At 41.1% G+C, this 21,789-nt stretch overlaps 1 protein-coding gene across 2 annotated transcripts in view; it reads right to left on the bottom strand.

Moving 5' to 3' along the window:
* Positions 1-821: 821 nt before the first annotated feature.
* The window catches only part of LOC147237436 (signal-induced proliferation-associated 1-like protein 1), a 38,362-nt gene continuing 17,394 nt past the window's right edge, over positions 822-21,789 (bottom strand). For both annotated transcript variants that reach the window (XM_086149032.1, XM_086149023.1), the window contains exons 4-21: positions 17,645-17,833; positions 17,112-17,286; positions 16,188-16,291; positions 15,563-15,720; positions 11,167-11,746; positions 10,204-10,478; positions 9,864-10,124; positions 9,642-9,782; positions 9,368-9,522; positions 9,187-9,269; positions 8,356-8,774; positions 7,320-7,532; positions 6,658-6,817; positions 6,325-6,532; positions 6,050-6,190; positions 3,511-3,628; positions 3,223-3,301; positions 822-2,785 (exon numbers count right to left, since the gene is read on the bottom strand). In XM_086149032.1, the coding sequence (XP_086005158.1) occupies positions 2,642-2,785; positions 3,223-3,301; positions 3,511-3,628; positions 6,050-6,190; positions 6,325-6,532; positions 6,658-6,817; positions 7,320-7,532; positions 8,356-8,774; positions 9,187-9,269; positions 9,368-9,522; positions 9,642-9,782; positions 9,864-10,124; positions 10,204-10,478; positions 11,167-11,746; positions 15,563-15,720; positions 16,188-16,291; positions 17,112-17,286; positions 17,645-17,833 (3,603 nt within the window). In that variant the 3' untranslated portion in view covers positions 822-2,641. The remainder of the gene's footprint in view (positions 2,786-3,222; positions 3,302-3,510; positions 3,629-6,049; positions 6,191-6,324; positions 6,533-6,657; positions 6,818-7,319; positions 7,533-8,355; positions 8,775-9,186; positions 9,270-9,367; positions 9,523-9,641; positions 9,783-9,863; positions 10,125-10,203; positions 10,479-11,166; positions 11,747-15,562; positions 15,721-16,187; positions 16,292-17,111; positions 17,287-17,644; positions 17,834-21,789) is intronic.

Raw genomic sequence — 21,789 nt, 5'->3', positions numbered from 1 at the left:
ACATGAGTTAGTTTAATTGTTTAAATTAGCTAGTTTAAATAATCAGACATGAATAAGAGTGATTGGTTTTTTGCCTCTATATGTGGCCCCGTGATCAACTGGTGAGCATTCCTGGGTAACTCCTGCCTCTCACCCAAACATGATCTATAATTTTATTTCTGTCATGCTATTTTACTATTTCAATTAAAATTGATAATATTACTTATCAACCCCACTCTACACCATCCAATTACTCAATCATAAATTTTGAGATCTGGTAGTTAAATTACAAAAAGATTTTTAACATTACCATATACATGTTGAGGGTGTACAAGTGTACAGTCTTCTATCAGCCTCTAATGTTATTGTTAGTCATCAACTTGTCTCACAAACTTTTCTGTCGGGGGAAGTATAAGGTCATCACTGTAAAAAAAAAAAAAAACAACAGGAAAATCTCTGTTAATCACAGTGAAATAACAGACAGAATTCTCCAAGTATGTAGCTGACAGGTACCCATTGTCCTCCATCTCAAGCTGCCTTGGCATCCACAGAACACCCTTTTTCTTTTCGCCACAAGACATCAGTAGGACAGTTGCAAAAGTAACTTTAATTTTGTCTGTGGAGGTTCTCATGGTTGACCTGGATGACCCAGGCTTATTTTGAACTGAAGAAGCCTCTCAAATGAGGGCTGAAATGTCTTCAAGTGAACAAATTAAGTCCAGTTGCCACGACAGGAAAATTTCGACAAGAATTAACTTTAATTTTGTCAATTATGTCTAAAATGCACAGCATTCCAAAAACCTGCTTAATCCAGGAAAAAGACCCCCTTCCCCATGAGAAAGTTTAATTCAACAAAATATCTTTAATAGATATAAACATTTTTTACACATCACAACTCAATGGGAACAGAATCACATGCTGTCACACATGATTAGCAGAAAGGTGCAAAGCCAATCTGCTGTGCTCTCGGCTCAGAGCTGTCTTTTTTTTCGTGCCTTGTCTATTGTTAATCTTTCAAACTGCTACTGTTGCGCTCCATTTATTTTGGGCCAAAGAAGCAGATTTAGGCCACAAAAATTTTTTTTTAAAAAAAGAAAAAACACGAGTGAAGGTGCACATCCTGGTGAATACCAAATTGCCGTGAAAATATTTTGCTCAGTATGCCAGTACAAAAGGAAACAATTATGATGCTTAAAAATAGAGTTTGCATTTGGTAATTAAAATACCGAATCAAGGTCAGGCTTACACGCAGATTTATACATGAACACAGAACCCTCTGTAGCTGGTTTTTAAGGTTTAAATAATATCTTACTATGCAATTATATACTGAATAGTACTGCTTAAATCTCTAATGGGAGACAAGGATCAGATCAGTTTTAGCATGCTACGGATAGAGATCCATGTAGAATTTTACATGTTGTCAACACTAGGCAGCACTGTCATTTCATCCACTATGGTAGGCATGGCTCTGAACAATTTCAAGGAATTTTTTGTCCAAAAATAATTATAATATTTTTATAATTAAGGATAATAATTTATATATTTCTTGAAGAACAGACCACTTACCCTCTTTATTTTGTTGTTGTTTAAGAAAAGTGTGTGCAGATCTCTAACTGTAGACCATCATTCTTTTCTTGACCATCGTCTTAAATTTCCATAAATATGCTTTAAATATATCAAGCATGAATGTTGACATGGTATATTTACAATGATCCTGTACTTACACTGAATTCTCCAGTTCTTTTCACGTGGCAACTATGTTGCTGTGTTTTTCAATTGGATTTTCATTTTCATGAGCTGGCAGTAAACCCTTTTGAAATAAAACATTTGATATACTTCGACAATCATTGGCATGGGCAATACAGACAGGCACTTGACCGTACAGTGTTTACAGTATGTGCTGTGCTATGCTATGCAAAGGCTCTGTCTGCTACCTGTCCACACTGTTACAATAAAAGGATAGTGTCATCTCTCATATAGCATTTCTAGCACATACATTTTCTTTCGGTTAGTAATAAAAAATAAACAGTGGTATCATCAATGAGTTAAAAAAACAACAATAGTTCAAAACCAATACATCTATAACACACTGTCAATCCCTAGAAAATGTCGACCCCTCTCAAAGGAATATGGGACTATTTTCAGCTTATGTCGGATAGCAAGGTTTCCATCTTTTCTGGAACGTTTTAATTGGAAATCTATTCACTTTAAATTAGGTTAGCTGGGGAGCTAAATTGAGGACAGTAAGTTGAAATCCCTTTAGGCTGAATTCAATCTTTCCTTCTCTGACATGCAAGGAACCATCTATCCATTATGACTGGACGAAAGGGGCCACATATTTTGTGATTCTTTCAGGAACGAAGTGCATGCTGGTCATTTACACTACTGCTTTGTGTTTGTGTCCCTCTGTCCTTTTTCCGAATGCTTCTCTATGTTGAATCTGTCTTTTGGATGGTGAGTATACCAAATATTCATAAGTTTGAAGAGGAATGGCGAGTAAGTCAATATTGATATTGGTTTGTAAACCACAAGAGCAACTGCTCATGTTTTATTAAGATGCTCCTTGAAGAAACTAGATGTGTACACAGTACCAAGTCTCAGGTCAGCTTGCTGTAGAAAAGTGGTAAAACCCCCTCTGGGACACAGTCCACAGCGTAGCTCATCAGTTCATGTCAATGGTGTTAAAGACCCATTCCGTGAACTTCTTCAGCTTGGCTGAAGCGCTGTACGACTCCTCCAAGAGGCGCTGGTTATCTTCACGCAAGTTCTGGATCTGAGCTTGCAGAGATGACTTGGCATCCTTCTCCTGGTGAAAAAAATTAACAACAAACCTTTTTTTGTGATAGACTGATGCAAATTTTAGCAGCCTATGAGAAAAGGGCCAGCGGCAATGCGGTTCAGGAGGTTAGAGCAGTATCCTCAGAACTGCACATTTCTGGTTCAATTCCCACACTCCCCCTAGCTAGCTGAAGTACTGCTGAGCAAACAGTAAACCCCAAACTACTCCCCGAGTGCAGCTCATTAGCTGCCTTCTGCTCATTGTTCATCCATAATGGGTCAAATGCATTGGTTAAATTTTGCTGATGCGTTGTGTGTACAACTGAATGTGACAATAAAAAGGTATTTCTATTTCTAATAACCACTAACAGATTGCAATTAAGGTAAAGGGCTTAAACAGTCATGCTGATTGATGATACCAAAAGCTATCAAATGTTAAAAACGTTAAAAATAACAATGACACACCTTCTTCAAGTCCTCCTGAAGTGTCTTCACCATGGATTCAAGCTGGCTGACCTTCCCCATCAGAGACGCTGGAGACTCTCTGAAAAGCCAGACAAAGGGAGCTGGGACAGACTTCAACAATTAAAAGTGCTGGTTAAAGGTAACAGTCTCTGGGGTTCTCTACAGCTAGTGGTGTTCAATTCCTGTGTGATTCAGTCAAAAAGAGTGTCATACAGATACTATTTTATTGGGAGCCAACAGGTTTTTCAAAGCACAGGGTTTCCTGAACCAGAACCTAAAGCTTCATACCCAGGTGAGGGTTGCCTCAGTGGGGCTGCCTGTGGCTCAGCCTGCTGGGTGCTGCTGGCCGCTGTACTCTCAACAATGGCATTCTCTTCCTGGGCGGCGAGGAAGACCAACCTCTGCTCTGAAAGAAAAAAATTTAAATGATTAGCCCTGACGGCTCCCAGGTGAGAGGAATCAAACACGGTGCAACAGTGACTTCCTATGTTGAAAATGAGAATAGCAGTGAACTCCACTTCTAATGGTTTAAAAGTCGCAGTTGGAAAGATTTGCAAGGATCTTTCGACATAAACTGCAGATACAGTGGGGTAAAAAAGTATTTAGTCAGCCACCAATCGTGCAAGTTCTCCAACTTAAAAAAGGGAAGAGAGGCCTTTAATTTTTATCATAGGTACACTTCAACTTTGAGTCAGAATGCGAAAAAAAAAAAATCCAGAAAATCACACCGAATGATCTCTAAAGAAGCCAAAAGTAAATGATGGTGGAAAATAAGTATTTGGTCAAGAGAAACTGTTCATCTCAATACTTTGTTATATACCCTTTGTTGTCAATGACAGAGGTCTAACGTATGGAAGACATACGTTATTCCTCCATGCAGAGCTCCTCTAGAGCAGTGATGTTTTGGGGCTGTCACTGGGCAACATGGATTTTTCAACTCCCTCCAAAGATTTACTATAGGGTTGAGATCTGGAGACTGGCTAGGCCACTCCAGGACCTTGAAATGCTTCTTACAAAGCCACTCCTCCGTTGCCTGGGCAGTGTGTTTGGGATCATTGTCGTGGTGAAAGACCTGGCCACGATTCATCTTCAATGCCCTTGTTGATGGAAGGAGGTTTTCACTCAAAATCTCACGATAAATGGCCCTGTTCATTCTTCCCTTTACACGGATCAGTCGTCCTGGTCCCTTTGCAGGAAAACAGCCCCAGAGCATGATGTTTCCACCCCCATGCTTCACAGCAGGTATGATGTTATTCGGATGCAACTCAGCATTCTTTCTCCTCCAAACATGACAAGTTGAGTTTTTACCAAAAAGTTCTATTTTGGTTTCATTTGACCACAGGACATCCTTCCAATCCTCTTCTGGATCATCTAAACACTCTCGCAAACTTCAGACGGGCCTGGACATGTACTGACTTAAGCAGGGGGAACATGTCTAGCACTGCAGGATTTGAGTCCCTGGTGGCATAGTGTGTTACTGATGATAGCCTGTAATACTTTAGTCCCAGCTCTCTGCAGGTCAATCACTAGGTCCCCCCGTGTGCTTCTGGGATTTTTGCTCACCGTTCTTGTGATCATTTTGACCCCACGGGGTGAGATCTTGAGTGGAGCCCCAGCTCGAGGGAGATTATCAGTGGTCTTGTATGTCTTCCATTTACTAATAATTACTCCCACAGTTGATTTCTTCACACCAAGTTGCTTACCTATTGCAGATTCTGTCTTCCCAGCCTGGTGAAGGTCTACAATTTAGTTTCTAGTGTCCTTTGACAGCTCTTTGGCTTTGGCCATAGTGGAGTTTAAAGTGTGACTGTTTGAGGTTGTGGACAGGTGTCTTTTATTCTGATGACCAGTTCAAACAGGTGCCATTAATACAGGTAACATATGGAGGACTAAGGTGCCTCTTACAAAAGAAGTTACAGGTCTGTGAGAGCCAGAAAAATATTGCTTGTTTGTAGTTGACCAAATACTTATTTTCCAACATAATTTGCAAATAAGTTCTTTAAAAATCAGACAATGTGACTTTCAGTTTTTTTTCTCATTCTATCTCTAATAGTTGAAGTGTACCTATGATGAAAATTACAGGCCTCTATCATCTTCTTAAGTGGGAGAACTTGTAGAATTGATGGCTGACTAAATACATTTTTGCCCCACTGTATTGGTGCATCATTCAGAATTCAATTACCACATATCACCCCAAATTATTTTGTTTTCATTAGCATTTCATGCCTACATAACTTGGTTCTACATGAGCTTTGAACAGAAAAGACTTCTGTCTCAGTTTGCCATACAGGTTGTTAGTACTAATACACTAAAGATAGACCATCTCTGAACAAGATGTGATGCACTCTCTGTCAGCATGACTGCTTTTAAGTTGGCTTCACATAACTGTCATGATAGGTACTATATACATAGCGATTAAATAAAAAATAAGGACATCCCAAAAATGCGGGGGGAGTACAATTTGTTGAGGGCATTAAGCAGGTTGAAATTACAAAGATGTAGAGGAGCTTGCAAATATGTTCTTGTGTCAGCTAATACCCAAAACACTTTCAGAATAGTGACATACTACAACATAACTTGTTAAACAGTCATTTGACTGACTGCACAGGATGGGAGATAAGCATGTGACGACCAGGTTCTCCGAAAAACACTGAGGTGAGGTGTTGCAATCGGGGAATTCATTGCACGCTGCCTTCGGTAACATCCATCCATTATCTACTGCTTATCCTGCACTTAGGATCGCGGGATGCTAGAGCCTGTGCCAGCTGTCACTAGGCTACTGCACAAACCATACCACCCTCTTCCAGATCAGGCAATATGTTCCTACCCTCAAATGCCTTGGCAGCATCTACCAGGTGGGCCCAGTCCAGTGGGCCATCAGCCCCAGTGTCAGGCAGGGGCATGAGGGCAGAATCCTGCAGCCTCTTTTCCTGATCCAGATCTGAGCTCTCTGGGGCAGACAGGTCTCCTGAAAAGGAAAAAAAGTAGAAAATTAACTTCACTACATGTTTTACTCTTTATTAAAACTATACTGAATTACCCACAAGGAAATAAACATTTCTATTCTATTTCTATATGGCCAACCATAAACAGGAAATTCACCTAAGGATTTGTGTGAGGTTCGCCGCCCTGCCACATGGTGAGCTGTGGGCGAGCGTGGCACAGTGGAGCAGGTAAAGAGAAGGTCAGTGGGTGTGTCTCGTTTTTCATTGGAGGGTGACTCTCTCTGGCCGCTGTAAATGCTCTCATCGGACAATGTTCTTTGAATGGAACGCCGAAAAGCTGGTTGCCCCGGGAACAAAGGCTTCAGCTAGAATAAAAAAACAATAAAAAAAACAAAAAAAACTTTTTAATGCAGCCTTTAACACTGATATTACTTCTAATGACAATGATAATAATAACAACAATAATGCAATTTTTTTCCTTTGTAATCACCTTGTCTTCACTTGTAGGTGGAGGGCTGTCGAGTGTGATGAGCTTCTTCAAGTCTTCTTCCAGACTGGACTTGGCAGTGTGCCGCTGGGGCGACTGGGAGCCCCGGAGGTTGGCCCTGAGCTGTGGCTGACTGCCCACTAGACCGTCACTCTGGTGCCGTCTGAGAGGGAGGAATTGTATAAGTTCAACATACAAAACATACATAAACTCATATGGATCTGATGATTTATTGGAAGTATGAGTGCAGCAGGGTGGCAAAAACAAATTTAACATCGAGTGAAAATATCTGCAATTGCATGGGAAACTGAGTGATGCGGAGCTGAAATGCTCTTGAATGCAAAGCTCTGGCACTCATTGACAGTAACATTCTTTTTAACCAGCAAAAATGTATTTTCATTCCTTACACATGTGTTTAATTACTTTTCCAATGAAGCTATTATTAAACTAAAACATCAGATCCACCACATGGTGTCAGTGTTCTCATAATAAAGGCAAGGCTGTGTTTTTGAAGAAAAATATTCATGCCCTCAGTCTTTCAAATGTCAACATTACAAACAGCAGGAAACATTTCACTTCACTGGATCACAAGAAGTTCACAACACGCAGGAGACACAGTTTTAAACATTCACAGATGATGCTGGTAAAAACAGCTCATGTTTTACTTGCGAGTGCTGCCAAAATCCACAGAGTTGACGGTTCCCCCTGGTTTCCTCCAGCCAATCAGGTACTTTGAGGTTGCCCCATGCCTAGGATAGAAGCTCTTTGGCCCTGGAGGGACCAGGCAAGTGGGTGAGGTGGCTGTAGACTCCTCCTGGGGGTTAATAAGGCTACAGCCCTGGCCCGTCGGACTCCCTGAGTGGCTGGAACTCAATGTGCTAGAGAAAAAGGGGGAAGGTAAGATACGAATGTTGATATATAAGGCTTTAACCAAAAGCAATTATGAATTAGACAAGGAAACTACAGCTTTGTTGCTCTGTTTTCACTTGGTCACTGTATAAAAAGAACAAAAATGGAATCTTAAATTTCAATACAAATGGATTTCCCTATTGTTACTTTGTTCCTGCATCCCATTTGCATTAATATGTCTGAACATAAAAAACGAAAGTTTCAGATATTAGTTGAACAGTTTCATTTCTAAATCTTCAGCTATCTCTGAAAAAATGTATAAAATACATCCATTAAAAATACAAAGGATAAATAATTGTAGGTGCAGCACTCTTCCAAAGTTTAAACTAGCAACTTTTGTCTTGGTGCGCACCAGTGTATGTACATGCTCATAATAAAACAAAGCTTCCTGTGCACTTGGAAGTTGAGCTGAATTATTTCTGGATGACTGCGAGGAGACTGAAGAAAGCTTCAGTTTATTCAAGTGAGGTGGGATTTAGAGGTGGGGAATGGTGCTGAGTGCAGACTGTTTTTCTAGCAACTTCCTTTCCAACATGCATAGTGGGACACGGCATCGAAAAGCTGAACTAAAACTTATAAACTGCAGCTATTCATGCAACCAAAAAAAGAAACTTGCACAGACACAAACACACCCCTTTGTTGATTCAATATCACAGAGGTTTGGATTTGTTTTTATCTTAGATGCCAACGGGTATTTCTTGACTCAGATGAGTTGTTGTCTTTTTAGCAAAACATTGATTGGAGAGAAAGATTTCCAAGCTTACTATACAAGTGTCTATCTGAATATCACACCTGGAGTGGGAGGCTAAATCACTCAGTCCGTAGGATCCACTGTCTGCGGCCAGAGGGAAGGCTGATGTGCTCTTTACAGTGCTCTCACTGCCACCAGTGGTGACAAGTGAGTCTGCTGTTTGAGGTGAAGCATCATTAGGACTCTGGCTGCCTGCAGGGTCATCTTGCCATGGGGCTGTGTCCTTGGCCTTGAATGCACCCATGGAGGAAGCTGTGCTACTTTGGGTTGCAGTGAAGGATGTGGAGTCAATCCCACTGTCAGTAGAGGTACCCTGAAGATATCCGTTGAGCTCCAGATCACTGCGCAAGCCTGACCGTGAACCGACTTCATACCACTTCTCATCACTGTGGGCAGAGCTGGAGGCATTGCTTGAGAGTGTGTTGCTGCTTGACTGGCTCGATGAATAGGGCGCATCCACCTATTCAGAGATGAGATCACATTTTGATTGTACTTAGCAGCTGAAAACCTACAATAAATTTTTCAGATACTGTATATCTAACTGAACAGTAGTCCTTAAAGCATTTGGACAGTATGAGTATAGTTTTCAGTAGTATCAAAATGTGGGTGCAATTAACATGTATGGTCAACATTGCTTTTCATAAATAAATTGCTCCTTTTCTTTTATAAATTCATGTGTTCTAGTTTTTTAAATTTTTAAAATATTTTAAATTGACCGTATAGAACAATTTTCATTACTTAGAATGTGATTGTATATGCTAAATAAGGAAATTGACAAATTCCACGATATCCTGGATTTCACCATTTAGAGTGAACTTCTTCTCAGCATTTTTCTTGGAATTTACACCCGGAGCACGTTGATGGCAGCTTACCTTTGCACTCTTGTTAGGAGACAGGTGGCCACTTTGCTCTGGCAGCTGGAGTCGAGGAATCACTACCTTGGAGACCAGAGTGTCTGCGAAAAAAACAAGAGAAAATAATGATAGTACAAGAAATGTTGTGTTTTACTTATTGCTATTGAATATATTGAGAATGAGGTGAATAATTTACTACCTGCTGTGGATTTTTCCCCCAGCCTGCTAGCTGCATCGCCCTCCCCAGTTCGGCACCAGGAGATACCAGTGCTGGAGCCTAGTTTACTCCCACTGGTTGGGTCACCCGCCAACTGCCGCATGGATGACACAGGGGACTGGCAGTTGTTATTAACCCTGGGAGAGAGAAAGCCTTTAGGTGTTAGTTGCAGGCTAGTTGACCTCAAGAGGCTACAATGTTGTTTCCCTATATTATATATATTTATCCTGAAAAAAAATTGTGAGGAAAAACTAACCCATCAGGCACAGACTTCTGCCTCCACTGACTGGAGCTAATAGCGTCACTGTAGGAGAGGCTGGAGGGGGCATTTGTGTTGTGAGCTGTGCGACCCATGATGGAACAGGCAAGAGCATAGTTGTCATCTCCAGGCGAATACCTGTGAATATGCACAAGGAGTATTAAGAGAGGAAGGTGTGCCTTCAAATTCTCAAACAGTATTTTGCATAATTTCACAGACCTTTTGGGATTGATGGGTCGGCCATCACTAGACAAACTGCGGGGAATAACAGCAGGGTTTCGGTCTGTGAAGTCAGAGGAAGGGGCCTTGATTAGTGTCCCGCCTGTGCCAGCAGGACGTGTTTGAGGACTAGATGATGTCCGTGGCCACTTGGTGTTGGTGTTGGTGGTCGGGCGAAAAGGGAATTTCAGCTCATAGGGCATCCCCTCCTTGTGGTTCTTGTAATCCACTAGTGGCATGTGATATATTTCTGAGCAGCCTCTGTAGGTACATGGGGCATCAGTTAACACAACACTACACAACACAGTCAAAGTGTCAGACAGCAGGTTGCCCGCTCTACCTGCGTGGTGTGGAGTCGTCATGTGGAGGGATGATGACCACTTTCACAGTTACAGAGGTGCGGAGCAGGTCAATCATCTGCTCATGTGACAAGGAGGCCACTGCAACCTTACAAATCTCCACCAACCGGCTACCCTGCCTCAACCCAGCCTGCCAGGCATAACCGTAGGGCTCCACCTCCGCCACAATGCCCTCAAAGTTAACGTGGAAGCCCAGTTGGCCGAGGGCGTTGCGTCGCAGTGTCATCTCCGTGGTCTGACTTCCCTTGGTCAATAGCTAAAGATTAGAACAGTTGAAGAAGCAGAGGTGTGGAGGAGCACATTAGAGAAGAGCGGATTATTCCAAACATACATTTTGGAATAAGATATATATATATATATTCTGGTGTATTTGCCAATTTTCTACATTCTCTGTATATCTGTCATTACACATCTTTTGTCTTCATTTCTTTCTTTCTACATCAGCCTTGTTATAGCTAATATCACCAACAGCTGCTGCCATAAAAATAGCTATTGAAATAGACTCACAATCACAACAAATGATACTTGCTAGGACATGTAGTAGTAACTCTTGATTTTGTTTATCATCAAATATAATTTCTCAGTTGAGGGACAATTTACCAGCACCATTTTGCAAACTTCAGGAATGACCTCATACCACAAAATTACCCAGTATTATAGTCTGCATTACTTATTATCATAGTTTTAACATTATAGCTGTAATATTGGTAGTTGCATAATATGGGGTAATACCCATGTACTGCTAAAATAACAGGATCATTGATTTCTTTTGACTGCTTCTATCAAGAAACAAACTGAACTTGATTCATAAATTAACATTTATTCAGTTTTTCTTTTCAGCTAAATATTGTGAACAACAAAATAGTGGGATATTCAAGGTCACACATGTGCGTTTTATGCTAGTGTGTGTGCCTGTGTTTGAGAGACAATCAGAAGCAACTGACCTCCAGTCTGTTTACAACTTCTCCAAAGTCTTCTGTATTGTTATTGATGGAGCGCAGAGAAACACTCTCACCATGCTCATAGTAGATTTTCATAGAGGCAGGGCTTCCAGTTGACCACCCAATCACATCTCGTGTTGCACAGTTAAACACAACTGCTTTGGCCTCTTGGTCCAGAAGAATAATGAAGTCATTGGAAATGGCCAGCAGGCATTCACGTTCAGCACCAGCGACCTGGTCTTCAGCATGAACCTGCCAGGTTACAGCACCCAGGCTTCGGAGCTCCGCTCCACTGTAGGGACGCACTTTCTCGCGACGTTTGTGGGCCAGAGAGATGAAGGGGAACTTCCCGGTTGGTTCCACAGGGGTGTTGGTCACATGGCGTTCTGCTAAGTCCCTAAGGTACTCCTGCCGTGTACGAGTTGCCATTGTTCCAAACTTGTCTGATTTGTGGGCTGCGTTTTCAGCGTTGATAACTTTGGCTAACAGGAAGTCCCTGAAGACAGTGGACTTTGGGAAGGTCACACCCTTAGGGACTGGAGGGCCAAAGGAGGGGACATCCTGGGAACGGGTGGCTGCCACACTGCAAGGGAGAAAGAAAGGAACGCTTTCAGTAGGCTACCATAGTAGCAGCTGCACACTAAGAGATGAAAATAAATTAGAATTTAAAAAGACAATAAGGTTGGAAGAATAATGAAACATAAATCATGATTTCAGACACATGTGTAAAGAAAAACAAAATAAAACAAGAAAGACTGAATAAACCTGAACCATAAAGAAACAAATTGACACAAATAAAGACTTACCGTAAATTCCAGACGATAAGCCGCGACTTTTTTCACACGCCTTGAACACAACGACTTAAATGCGATGCGGCCGATTTATTTATTTATTTATTTATTTTTCATAACATTATCTGGAGGAATGCCTTTTTTGATCCAGTGCAAAATGAAAATAATTAATTTTAATTTCTTCAGATGATTCAGACATATGAATGTAACTGGTAAAACATTGTTTGTAGAAGTGTGTAATGTGCTTTTCATTTTCAGCAATTTTATGACCAATGTCATCTTAGAAATGTAACGCAGTAATGGAAAAAGAGGAGCAGCTACAGTGAGCCGTTTTCAGAGCTGCAGGCTGCACTTTTCCAACACAATGTCTTGCTCTCTGCAGGGTTCATGCAACATGCAACAGAAAATCAGATGGTAATTCCTCACATAATAATGGAAACAGGTCAACTATTGGTTGATTTTAACATTATTATTTAATTCATTTATTTCACCATACCAGTTTGCTGTGTTGGACTGAGAATTGTGTGACTGCAGTATGAAACTGTAGTTTCCACCAGTAACTACAGGGGCTGCTAATTCAGCCAGGACTGAAAAGATTATAGGGATTTTAGCTCTGAACATAATTTGTTTCCATCTGTTGGGTTATAGCGCATTGCACAGGCAACCAGGGCGAGGAAAGCAAAACCTCTATGTAAAAGAGGATGCTCCCCCAAAAAGTGCCCTCCTCTTATTATCTTGTCATGATTCTGTTTCACCTGTACATAATGGTTGTACCAGAGTTGAATTACTATAAATAAGCACAGGTTGGGACAAAGCTGTTTCGTACCTTTTGAGCCAAAATAAACCAAGCATAATACATACAAAAAAATAGATATGATGAAGTTTTTAACTACCGTGACTACACCTCTGCTGGTAATACCTGGGATTAATAACTGGGAGTCCCCAACTCGTCCTACATGTTGTAATCCAAGCAATATATAGCAATACATGTTATTGGGGCATTGTGGTCAGAGGGTTAGAGCGATCGCCCTTGGAACTGAACATTTCTGGTTCGATTCCTGGCTCCTCCTAGCCTGTTGAACTTTGTCGAACAATATGTGACAATAAGAAAAGTATTTCCTCTTCTTATCTGGCTTTATGGTTTAGGATGTTATAAAAAAATATCAATTCTCACTTTTAACTTGGGGGATTACAATATTGAAGCTTCACCATTTCTCTGTGGGCTCCTGTCCTGTCTTCTCACGATTCTCTTCAAACACAAAGACAACTGTGTTTTTCCCAGAAAGCCAGCAGATTCATTCCACTATCTTAAACAGAGGCATGCAAACAAATAGCAAGAGTGTGCGGTACTTCTAGTGGCAAAAAAGCATTTAGCTGCTAAAAAACGGTTTTGCATGCAAAATTATTTTCCCTCACCATAGCGTTCATAAAGGGCACAGTGGGTAAATAAAGAAAATCGTCCTGATTTTAGCAACACACACTATTCATTTTATGACAGCTGAAAGGCCATCCTCATGGCATAAACACCATCACATCCTACACTGTTTTGAGGAAAAGTAACACTGCAGCTTTAGCTAGCAAGCACAAAAAGCCTACATTTCCTAAAAAAAAAAGCTTTAGTTATGCAATCTGCCTTGTCTGACCCACGTGACTTTGAGGCAGCAGTTGAAAGCAGCAGATTAGCACCCTGCTGGCCCGAGGCCATTTACTCTTCAAATGTTGTGGTTCAGCCCAATGTGACCTGGGCAATATCCAAATCTCAGCAGCAGGTAACAACAGGCTATTAATAAGTAGACGATTCAACAAATAATAACATGTGGTTTATCATGGAGTTTAGTGATGTAATGACAGCATAAAACTCCAGCCACCATTGAAACAATTATTAATTTTTGTAAAATGTAGTTTCTAGCTTCTATGAATGCAGGATTGTGCATTAGAAAGAGAACAGTAAAATCCACAAAACTTCCAAAGCATCCACAAAGTGTAATCATCTCAGCATATTTTCAGCAAACACAACGTGCAAGCATCCAAACTAGCACCAAAAACTTACCTCCCAATTTTAGATATTTCTCAGGAAAACTATCCTGAGTCTTTCCTCCAGTGACAAAAACAATAGGAATTGGTAGGCTGATTTTAGCTCAGTTGCTTTCTGCAGCTACAGTCTAACACAAGACACACCACATATTAAAGACAGTGTTTCAAATCTCTTTGGCCGGACTGTAGCTTGACGTCGGACCCACTTTTTTTCCACATCAGTCATCAGAGCAAGTTATCCATGAAAAGACTTGTGACAAACAATTTTGAAGTTCTCAAGTGCAATAGAAGCATGGATTCTCAGCAGCTTTGGGTGGAGAATTTTGATCGTCCCCAAAAATTCTTTGTCCCAAATAGCTCCATTTCATCCCTAATGAAAACCAGGAAAAATAGCATTTTATCATTTCCTCTTTTCCTTTAAAATCACCAAGAGGAGTAAAAACTCCCCTTGAGATAAAGCCAAAAGAAAAAGCGTGTCTACCTGTAGATGTGATGGATCAGTTGGTCAATACAAAAAAAAAATAAAGAAAAGCAATCAAACTTGGCAGAGTAAAGAAAAGAAGTAAGGCACTAAAATGATTAGCCTGAATACAAATACTTTGTGCACTGAGAGACTGAAGAATATCTTGACCCATCCGCTCCTAAGATTGACTGTGAGCTCGGAGGGACTCTGCTCTTAACAGTCCTTTGCAATCACATGCGTGTCCAGATGAAGGGAGCACTTCATGAGCACAGCGCTAACTCCTTCAGACCACTCTGGCTCATGCTGCCCCAAGGCAAAGTGGCGGTCACAGAAAAGGGGAGGAGAGGGTGGATGCTTGCATTGTATGAGTGTGTGAAGAGTGAGCCTTTGATTGAATTAGAGAGAAAGGGATAGTGCGTGCAAGTGTGTGTGACTGTGTGCAACTGAGCATGGGAAAGAGGTATAAGGAGGAAATGGAGAAACATAGAGCAACTGTGTGCAAAATAATCTGTGCATAGCAAATACAGCGAGTGTCAGAGTTATAGCCTGATCACCAGGACCAACAATCAGCCAGTGTCATCAGGTAAACAATCGCTAAAGCACCATAATCCCCACAATCAAATACATTTTTACTTATGCAATCATACTGCTGCGAAATAGTCAAGAAAGATCTATGATAGTTGTGCGGATGGCTTTTATGTTGGCGGTGACCTATACCTTCCAGTCAGCTTTTGTCTTAATGCTTGCTACATGGAAATAAAACATAGCTGCTGGCACTTAGGAATGGTGTGCAGAAAGTCCTGTGCCTGATTTCGGCTCACACTGCTCATGGGTTTTTACAATGTTGCACAGTGAATCTACATAGTCGTACTCAAATATATTCAACACTGGTGGTCGACTTGTGTCTTCAGTGTCAGTCTGACAATTTCATACTCAACATTTACAGACTCAGAGAAACTGTAAACTTGCCCAAGTCTATTGGGGGGGGGGGGGGGGGGGTTAAAATATGGGAAACATCTGAAACTAAGGCTCCTGTATTCAATTGGTTCTCATGACTTTATTTGGCCAAACTTAATTATGTGTCATTTTGTGAGAAAGCATGATGACCTACCTATAGCATGTGCTGTCAGAGCAGGGGTTGTGAACTCTTACGATGATGAAAACATGCTGAAAGTGGGAGCGAATGGTCTTTGGTGTGAAGGGGTGTGCACCAGGCTCCTGGAACACGATGGTCACTATGTCATTCCCAATGTGGCGCTTTCGCAGCAACTGATGGATAAAAAAGGAAAATAACATAAATTGTATTTTCAAGGGTGCTTTATATTTTGTAATGACTCATTGTGGAATTAATACATATCCACCAAAACAGTTTTTTATGTGTGAGATGTCATACTAAAATAATACTTGTGGCACCGGTGGTTGTTCTGTTTTGACTCGAGTTTTGCCAACTCTGGAGAAGACTATAATCAGGCTTTGAAGATACATCAGGATTCAATCTTAGAACAAATCTCAAGCAGGTAAAACTTAACTTCAATTTAATGGAATTCAACTGATAAAAAATAAAATGCTTCTCTAAAATGAAAAACAAAGAAGAGGAGTTGCCTCTAATATCAGTCCTGGCATGTCTTCCTCCAATTGCACCCCCTTCTTTCAGGATTTTCATTGGTGCATATCTTGAAAAAAAAAAAGGTAATTTCCTGATAAAAGACAACAGAATGTAGGCCTTGCTCATTTACCTGTTGTTTATTGTTGGGAGTGTAAGGCAACAGAGTTGACACATGGAACATGATCTCATAGTCCTTGTATGCTGTGTACAGTGAGTGTGTGCCAGTGGAATCCGCTGAGGTGAACAAAAGAGAAATATAAATTTAAGATAAGACTAGTCACACCATTACTGCAATCCATCTCCATGTGCTTGGTATTGTGTAAATAAAGCAACACAAATGTTAAGATGTGGATCGCTATCAGCCTGACCAAAATTACTTGCAAAGTCAATTGTAAAGAAAAAAATGAACCTGTTACTTAAATATTCAAGAAGTATGACTCAAAACATTCTGAATGATTTGAGTTACTTTAAATCGTTGCACAGAATAAATATTTAATTGACTAGAAAAACATAGACTCTGTAATTGGTGGATAGATTTGTCTTTTTAAGAGCTGTGCACAGCTTCTCTTGTGATATGGCTACTAGGAAAGGTGAATGACATTGGAACCAGGCTGAACACATAATAGAGAATGATCAAAAAATATATGTATAAAAATAAAGAGTGGCAAGTTTCAAAAGGCCACTGTTCAGTAAAGAATTTATGTTGATTGAGAAAGGGGGAGAAATAACAGGCCATCAAAAAAAAAAAAAAAGGGGGTATCCTCAATACAAATTGCGTTTCAAAAGGCCACTGCTCAGTAAAGAATTTATGTTGATTGAGAAAGGGGGAGAAATAACAGGCCATCAAAAAAAAAAAATGGGGGTATCCTCAATACAAACTGCGCATGTCAAGCAAATACAGTATCTGGGAAAATATTAGGTATGATTACACTAAAAGTTATGCATTACAAACATTTTTGTCACAAGGCTCATTTAACAGAGTAGACTATGCTTGTATGTACAGCATGTTTCACTGAGAGTGTGTGTGTGTGTGCTACAAATTAATAATTGTTACTTTTAGTGTCCAGCTGGGCTCTATACTTGGTGAAGCCCTTGAGGCGAACCTTCTCCCCCAGCAGGTGAAGGAACTCTTCCAGAGCAGGTCCTGCTGTCTCGTTGTTGTACATTTCCTCCTCTGTGCTCTGACCTGCTCGGCAATACATCACCCCCACTTTCACCTGAAAACTCAGCTGGAGAGGTAATACAAACACAATTGTAATAACATACACAATGTTCTTTTCATAATGTGCTTGCAGGACGCAACTGTGTACTGTAGGGATAAAAAAAGCTATCTAATCTGATAAATCTAAATCTATTTTTATGATTATTCAAGTGAAGGTCGTAGCTAAAAAAAGGGAAAAGAATTTTTGCCTCAGAAACCAAATTTTAAATAGCATGTTTTTTGTATAATTAATTTGAAAAGGTATAATTTCACGACAGTCTATTTAATAGACTGCATTGTAATAGACTCTATTATAATGCTTCTCTCACGTTTGTTAGAGTATTGTATCAGTAGTAGTGTTAGGTGTTTTTGTTGTATCTTCCTACCCCCTGTTCATCCAGCTTCATCAGCTGCTCAGTGACTTTTGGTGTGTTGAGGGCCAGTCTGAGGCAGGACAGGTCCAGCTCGGGCAGAATGTATTCCAGCACCTCTTTAATGGGCAGCCCTCTGGCGGTTCCATGCTTGGAGGTGGAAAGCACTGCATCCTCCAGGATAGAACCTCGTAGGGTTGTTAGCTGAATGCATAAAGGCATGGAGGAAGAGCAGAATAGGGATAAGAACAGGGGAAAAGAAAGAGTGGACTTCAGGAATCTGTGTGGGGCTTTTTAACTTTTCCTTAGAAAAAGACCATACAAATGCATGCCCACATGTCAGGAAATAGAAAACGTTAAAGCACTGACATATCAAGAGATAACTGGAGATGATAAATGGAGATGGGAGCTAAGGAAGATGAGGTGGGAGGGCTTGTCTAAGAATCCTGGATACACAAAGTCGGCATTGTGCTGGACTTTGGGAATAAACTCAAGCACTTTGCTATCATAAACAGCTGGAACAGACTTTCTTTTCTGGAAGCTTGAGTGTTACAGAAGAGAAATGGACCTGTGTTCCACATGTTTAGAAGGAAGAAGAGTGGGTACTTCAGTCTCAAGTGTCAGGGGCTCTAGATGCAGCCCCCCCTCTTTTACTTTCACCCCTGAAATAACAGCCCTATGCAGGTGCCTTTAAACTCTGTCTGGGAATGTATGTCCATATAATAGATCTCACAACCCCAAATCCCAGAAAAAAGATTCACAGCCAAAACAGTATGCGAACATGAGAGCTTATTTTCATAGAAAAGGAGAAGTAAAGCTCTACATTCAGTGGTTTGAGGTTTTTGGCCACTGACAGGCCTTGGAGGCTGAAAGATGAAGTTTCTTTGCACATTGCTGATACTGGAAGACAGCTGAATTGCTCAAGGGCTCGTTGCATAATAAGGAAAGCTGGTTTCACCTCGAGCTGTTCGCTCTTCCATGCAGGCACAGCAGTACTTCAGTTTTGCTCACCTTGTATATGGGAGAACTTGACACATATATCTACAATAAAATCACCAGTAAGGGGGAGTAAAGAATTACCTAGAGAATAGGCAAAGTTAGTGTGCTTCCAAAATTGAGGGGAAATGAAAGACTTGAGACCTTATTTTTTTATCCAGAACATCATGACAATTCTTTCAAAAAGTTTTAGCGTGACTAAGACCACAAAGAACTTTTTTTTTTACTTTTTCTGATGAAAGATAGACTGCTGCTTCCTGCATTGAACAAGTATAAACATTTTAAATGATTTAATTTGCATGTTTTTGTTTTGTTTTTTAAACCAATGCAGCCTCAGGGCGGCATGGGCAAGCATCTCCCTGAGCCAGTCCCAAGACAGAAACAGAGAGAGTAAAGAGGAAAGATATGAGTTTGGGACTGAGAGTAGGAGTAGAGTAGTAAATCGGGACTATGGCAGGAAAAGGTTGGGAGTTTGTCAACATGATGCAGAGAAGAAAGGTGGATATACTCTGTGTCCAGTAGACCAGGCAGATAGATAGTAAGGCTAGAAGCTTAGGAGTAGGTTTGAAGTTGTACCATCATGGTGCTGACAAGAAGAGAAATGTTATCTTGAAGGAGGATTTTTTTTACTAATGTTCTGGTGATGAAAAGAATGTCATATAGACTTGTAAATTTGAAACTGGAAATTGAAGGTGTGATGCTCAATGTTGTTAGTGGCTATGCCCTGCAGGTGGGATGTGAGTTACAGGAGAAGGAGTTAGAATGAGTTAGATCAAGTGATGCAGAATGTCTCCAGAGATGAAAGAGTGGAAATTGGAGAAGACTTCAATGGGCATGTTGGTGCAAGCAATTGAGGGGATGAAGAAGAGATGGGCAGATTTGGTATACAGGATAGGAACACAGGGGGACAGATCCTGGTAGACTGTGGTGAACACTTTTTTCTAGAAAAGACAGGAACATAGGGGTAACTTATAAGAGCGGAGGTAGTAGCATGCAGGTAGACTACATTTTATAGACAAGGTAACCTGAGAGAGGTCAGTGACTACAAAGTAGTTGTAGGTGAGAGTGTGGGCAGACAGCATAGGATGGTGGTTTGTAGGATGGCTGGTGACAAGGAAGATCAAGAGGACAAAGTAGTGGAAGCTGAAAAGGGATTATTGTATGGTTTTCAGGAGGAAGTTGAGAAAGGCTCTGGGTGGTCAGGGGCAGCTTTAAGATGACAGAACAACTACAGCTAATGCAATCATGGAGACAGGTAGGACAGTACTTGGTGTATCATCTAGAAGGAAAGTAGATAAGGAGACTTGGTGGCGGAATGAGGAAGTGCAGGAGTAGATACAGAGAAAACAGTTAGCAAAGAAGAAGTGGGACACTGAGGGGACTGGACTAAAGAGAACAGGCAGGAGTACAAGGAAAAACAGCATAAGGTAAAGACAGAAGTAGCAAAGGCAAAACACACGGCATGCATTAACTTGTATGCTCAGTTGGAGAGTAAGGTCAGACAGTATGATCTATACAGGTTGGCGAAACAGAGATAGAGATGGAAAGAATGTACAGCAGGTTCAGGTGATTATGGATAGAGGGAAATGTATTGACAGATGTAAGAAGAAAGATGGGAAGATGGAAAAAGTCCTTTGAAGAGCTGATGAATGAAGAAAATGAAAGCGAGGCAAGGGTAGAAGAATAGAAGAGGGTAGAGGAGGGTAGAGGAGAATGAGGGTGGAAAGGCAGTTGGTCCTGTTGATATACCTGTGGAGGTAAGGAGGTGTCCAGGAGAGGCAGCAGTAGACTTTCTGGCTAGATTCAACAGGATATTAGAGAGTAAGCAGATGCCTGAGGAATGGAGAAGAAGTGTGATGGTGCCCATTTTTAAGAATAAGGGGGATGTGCAGAAATGCGACAACTATAGAGGGATAAAGGTGATGAGCCATACAATTATAATAATTAAGAATGTATCCCTTATTAATCCCTGTGGGGAAATTCATTTTCTGCAATTAACCCATCATAGATGAACCATGAGCAGTAGGCTGCCATCCACCTGCACCAGGGGAGCAGTTAGGAGCTCAATGTCTTGGTCAACAAAACTTTGGCAAACTAGGAGGAGCAAGGAATCGAACCTGGAATGTTAGGTTCCAAGGATGATTGCTCTACCTCCTACGCCAGGCTGCCCCTAATGAAGTTATGGGAAAGAGAAATCGAAACTAGACTGAAAGCGGAAGCCAGGATTTGTGAACAGCAGTATGAGTTCATGCTTAGAAAGAGTACTCCAGATGCAACATTTGCTTTGAGAATGCCAATTGAGAAGTACAGAGAAGACCAGGGGGAGCTGCATTGCACTTTTATAGACCTAGAAAAAGCATATGACAAGGTGCCAAGAAAGGAATTCTGGTATTGTATGAGGAAATCTGGAATGGCAGAGAAGTATGATAGACTGGTGCAGGACATGCAGTATATGCTAGCTGTGAGACAGTGGTGCGGTGTGCTGTAGGGGTAACTGAGAAGTTCAAGGTTGAGGTGGGACTCCATTGGGGATCAGCTCTGAGCCCCTACTTGTTTGCAGTAGTGATGGACAGTCTGACAGATGAGGTTAGACAGGAATCTCCATGGACCATGATGTTTGCAGATGACATTGTGAACTGCAGTGAGAGCAGAGAACAGGTTGAAGGAAGGGTATACAAGATAGTGGTGAGACCAGCGATGCTGTATGGCCTAGGAACAGTAACAATGACGAAAAGACAGTCGGCAGAGCTAGAGATCGGAGAGATAAAGATGCTAAGGTTCTCTTTGGGAGTGACCAGGATGGATAGGATCAGGATGAGTGTCAGAGAGACAGCGCATGTTAGATGTTTTGGAGAGAAGGTTACAGAGGCCAGACTGCGATGGTTCGGTCATGTACAGAGGAGTGATAGTGAATATATTGGTAGACGGATGCTGGAATTGGAGCTGCCAGGCAGGAGGTCTTGAGGAAAACCAAAGAGAAGATTTATGGACGTAGTGAGAGAGGAGGATACAGAGAGTAGGGTTAGATGGAGATGGTTGATTTGCTGGGGCAACCCCTGAAGGGAAAAGACAAAAGGAGAAGAATAAGAAGAATTTGCCTGTTTTTTTATCATTCATTAAACAATAATCTAATTATTCAACTGTAGTGAATAAAAATACTCAAC

The sequence above is a fragment of the Fistularia commersonii genome, chromosome 1, assembly GCF_037954325.1.
Source record: "Fistularia commersonii isolate RoL2024-O1a breed Wild chromosome 1, RoL_Fcom_v1.0, whole genome shotgun sequence".
Taxonomy (NCBI): Eukaryota; Metazoa; Chordata; class Actinopteri; order Syngnathiformes; family Fistulariidae; genus Fistularia; species Fistularia commersonii.
This window is presented reverse-complemented; position numbering and strand designations above follow the sequence as displayed.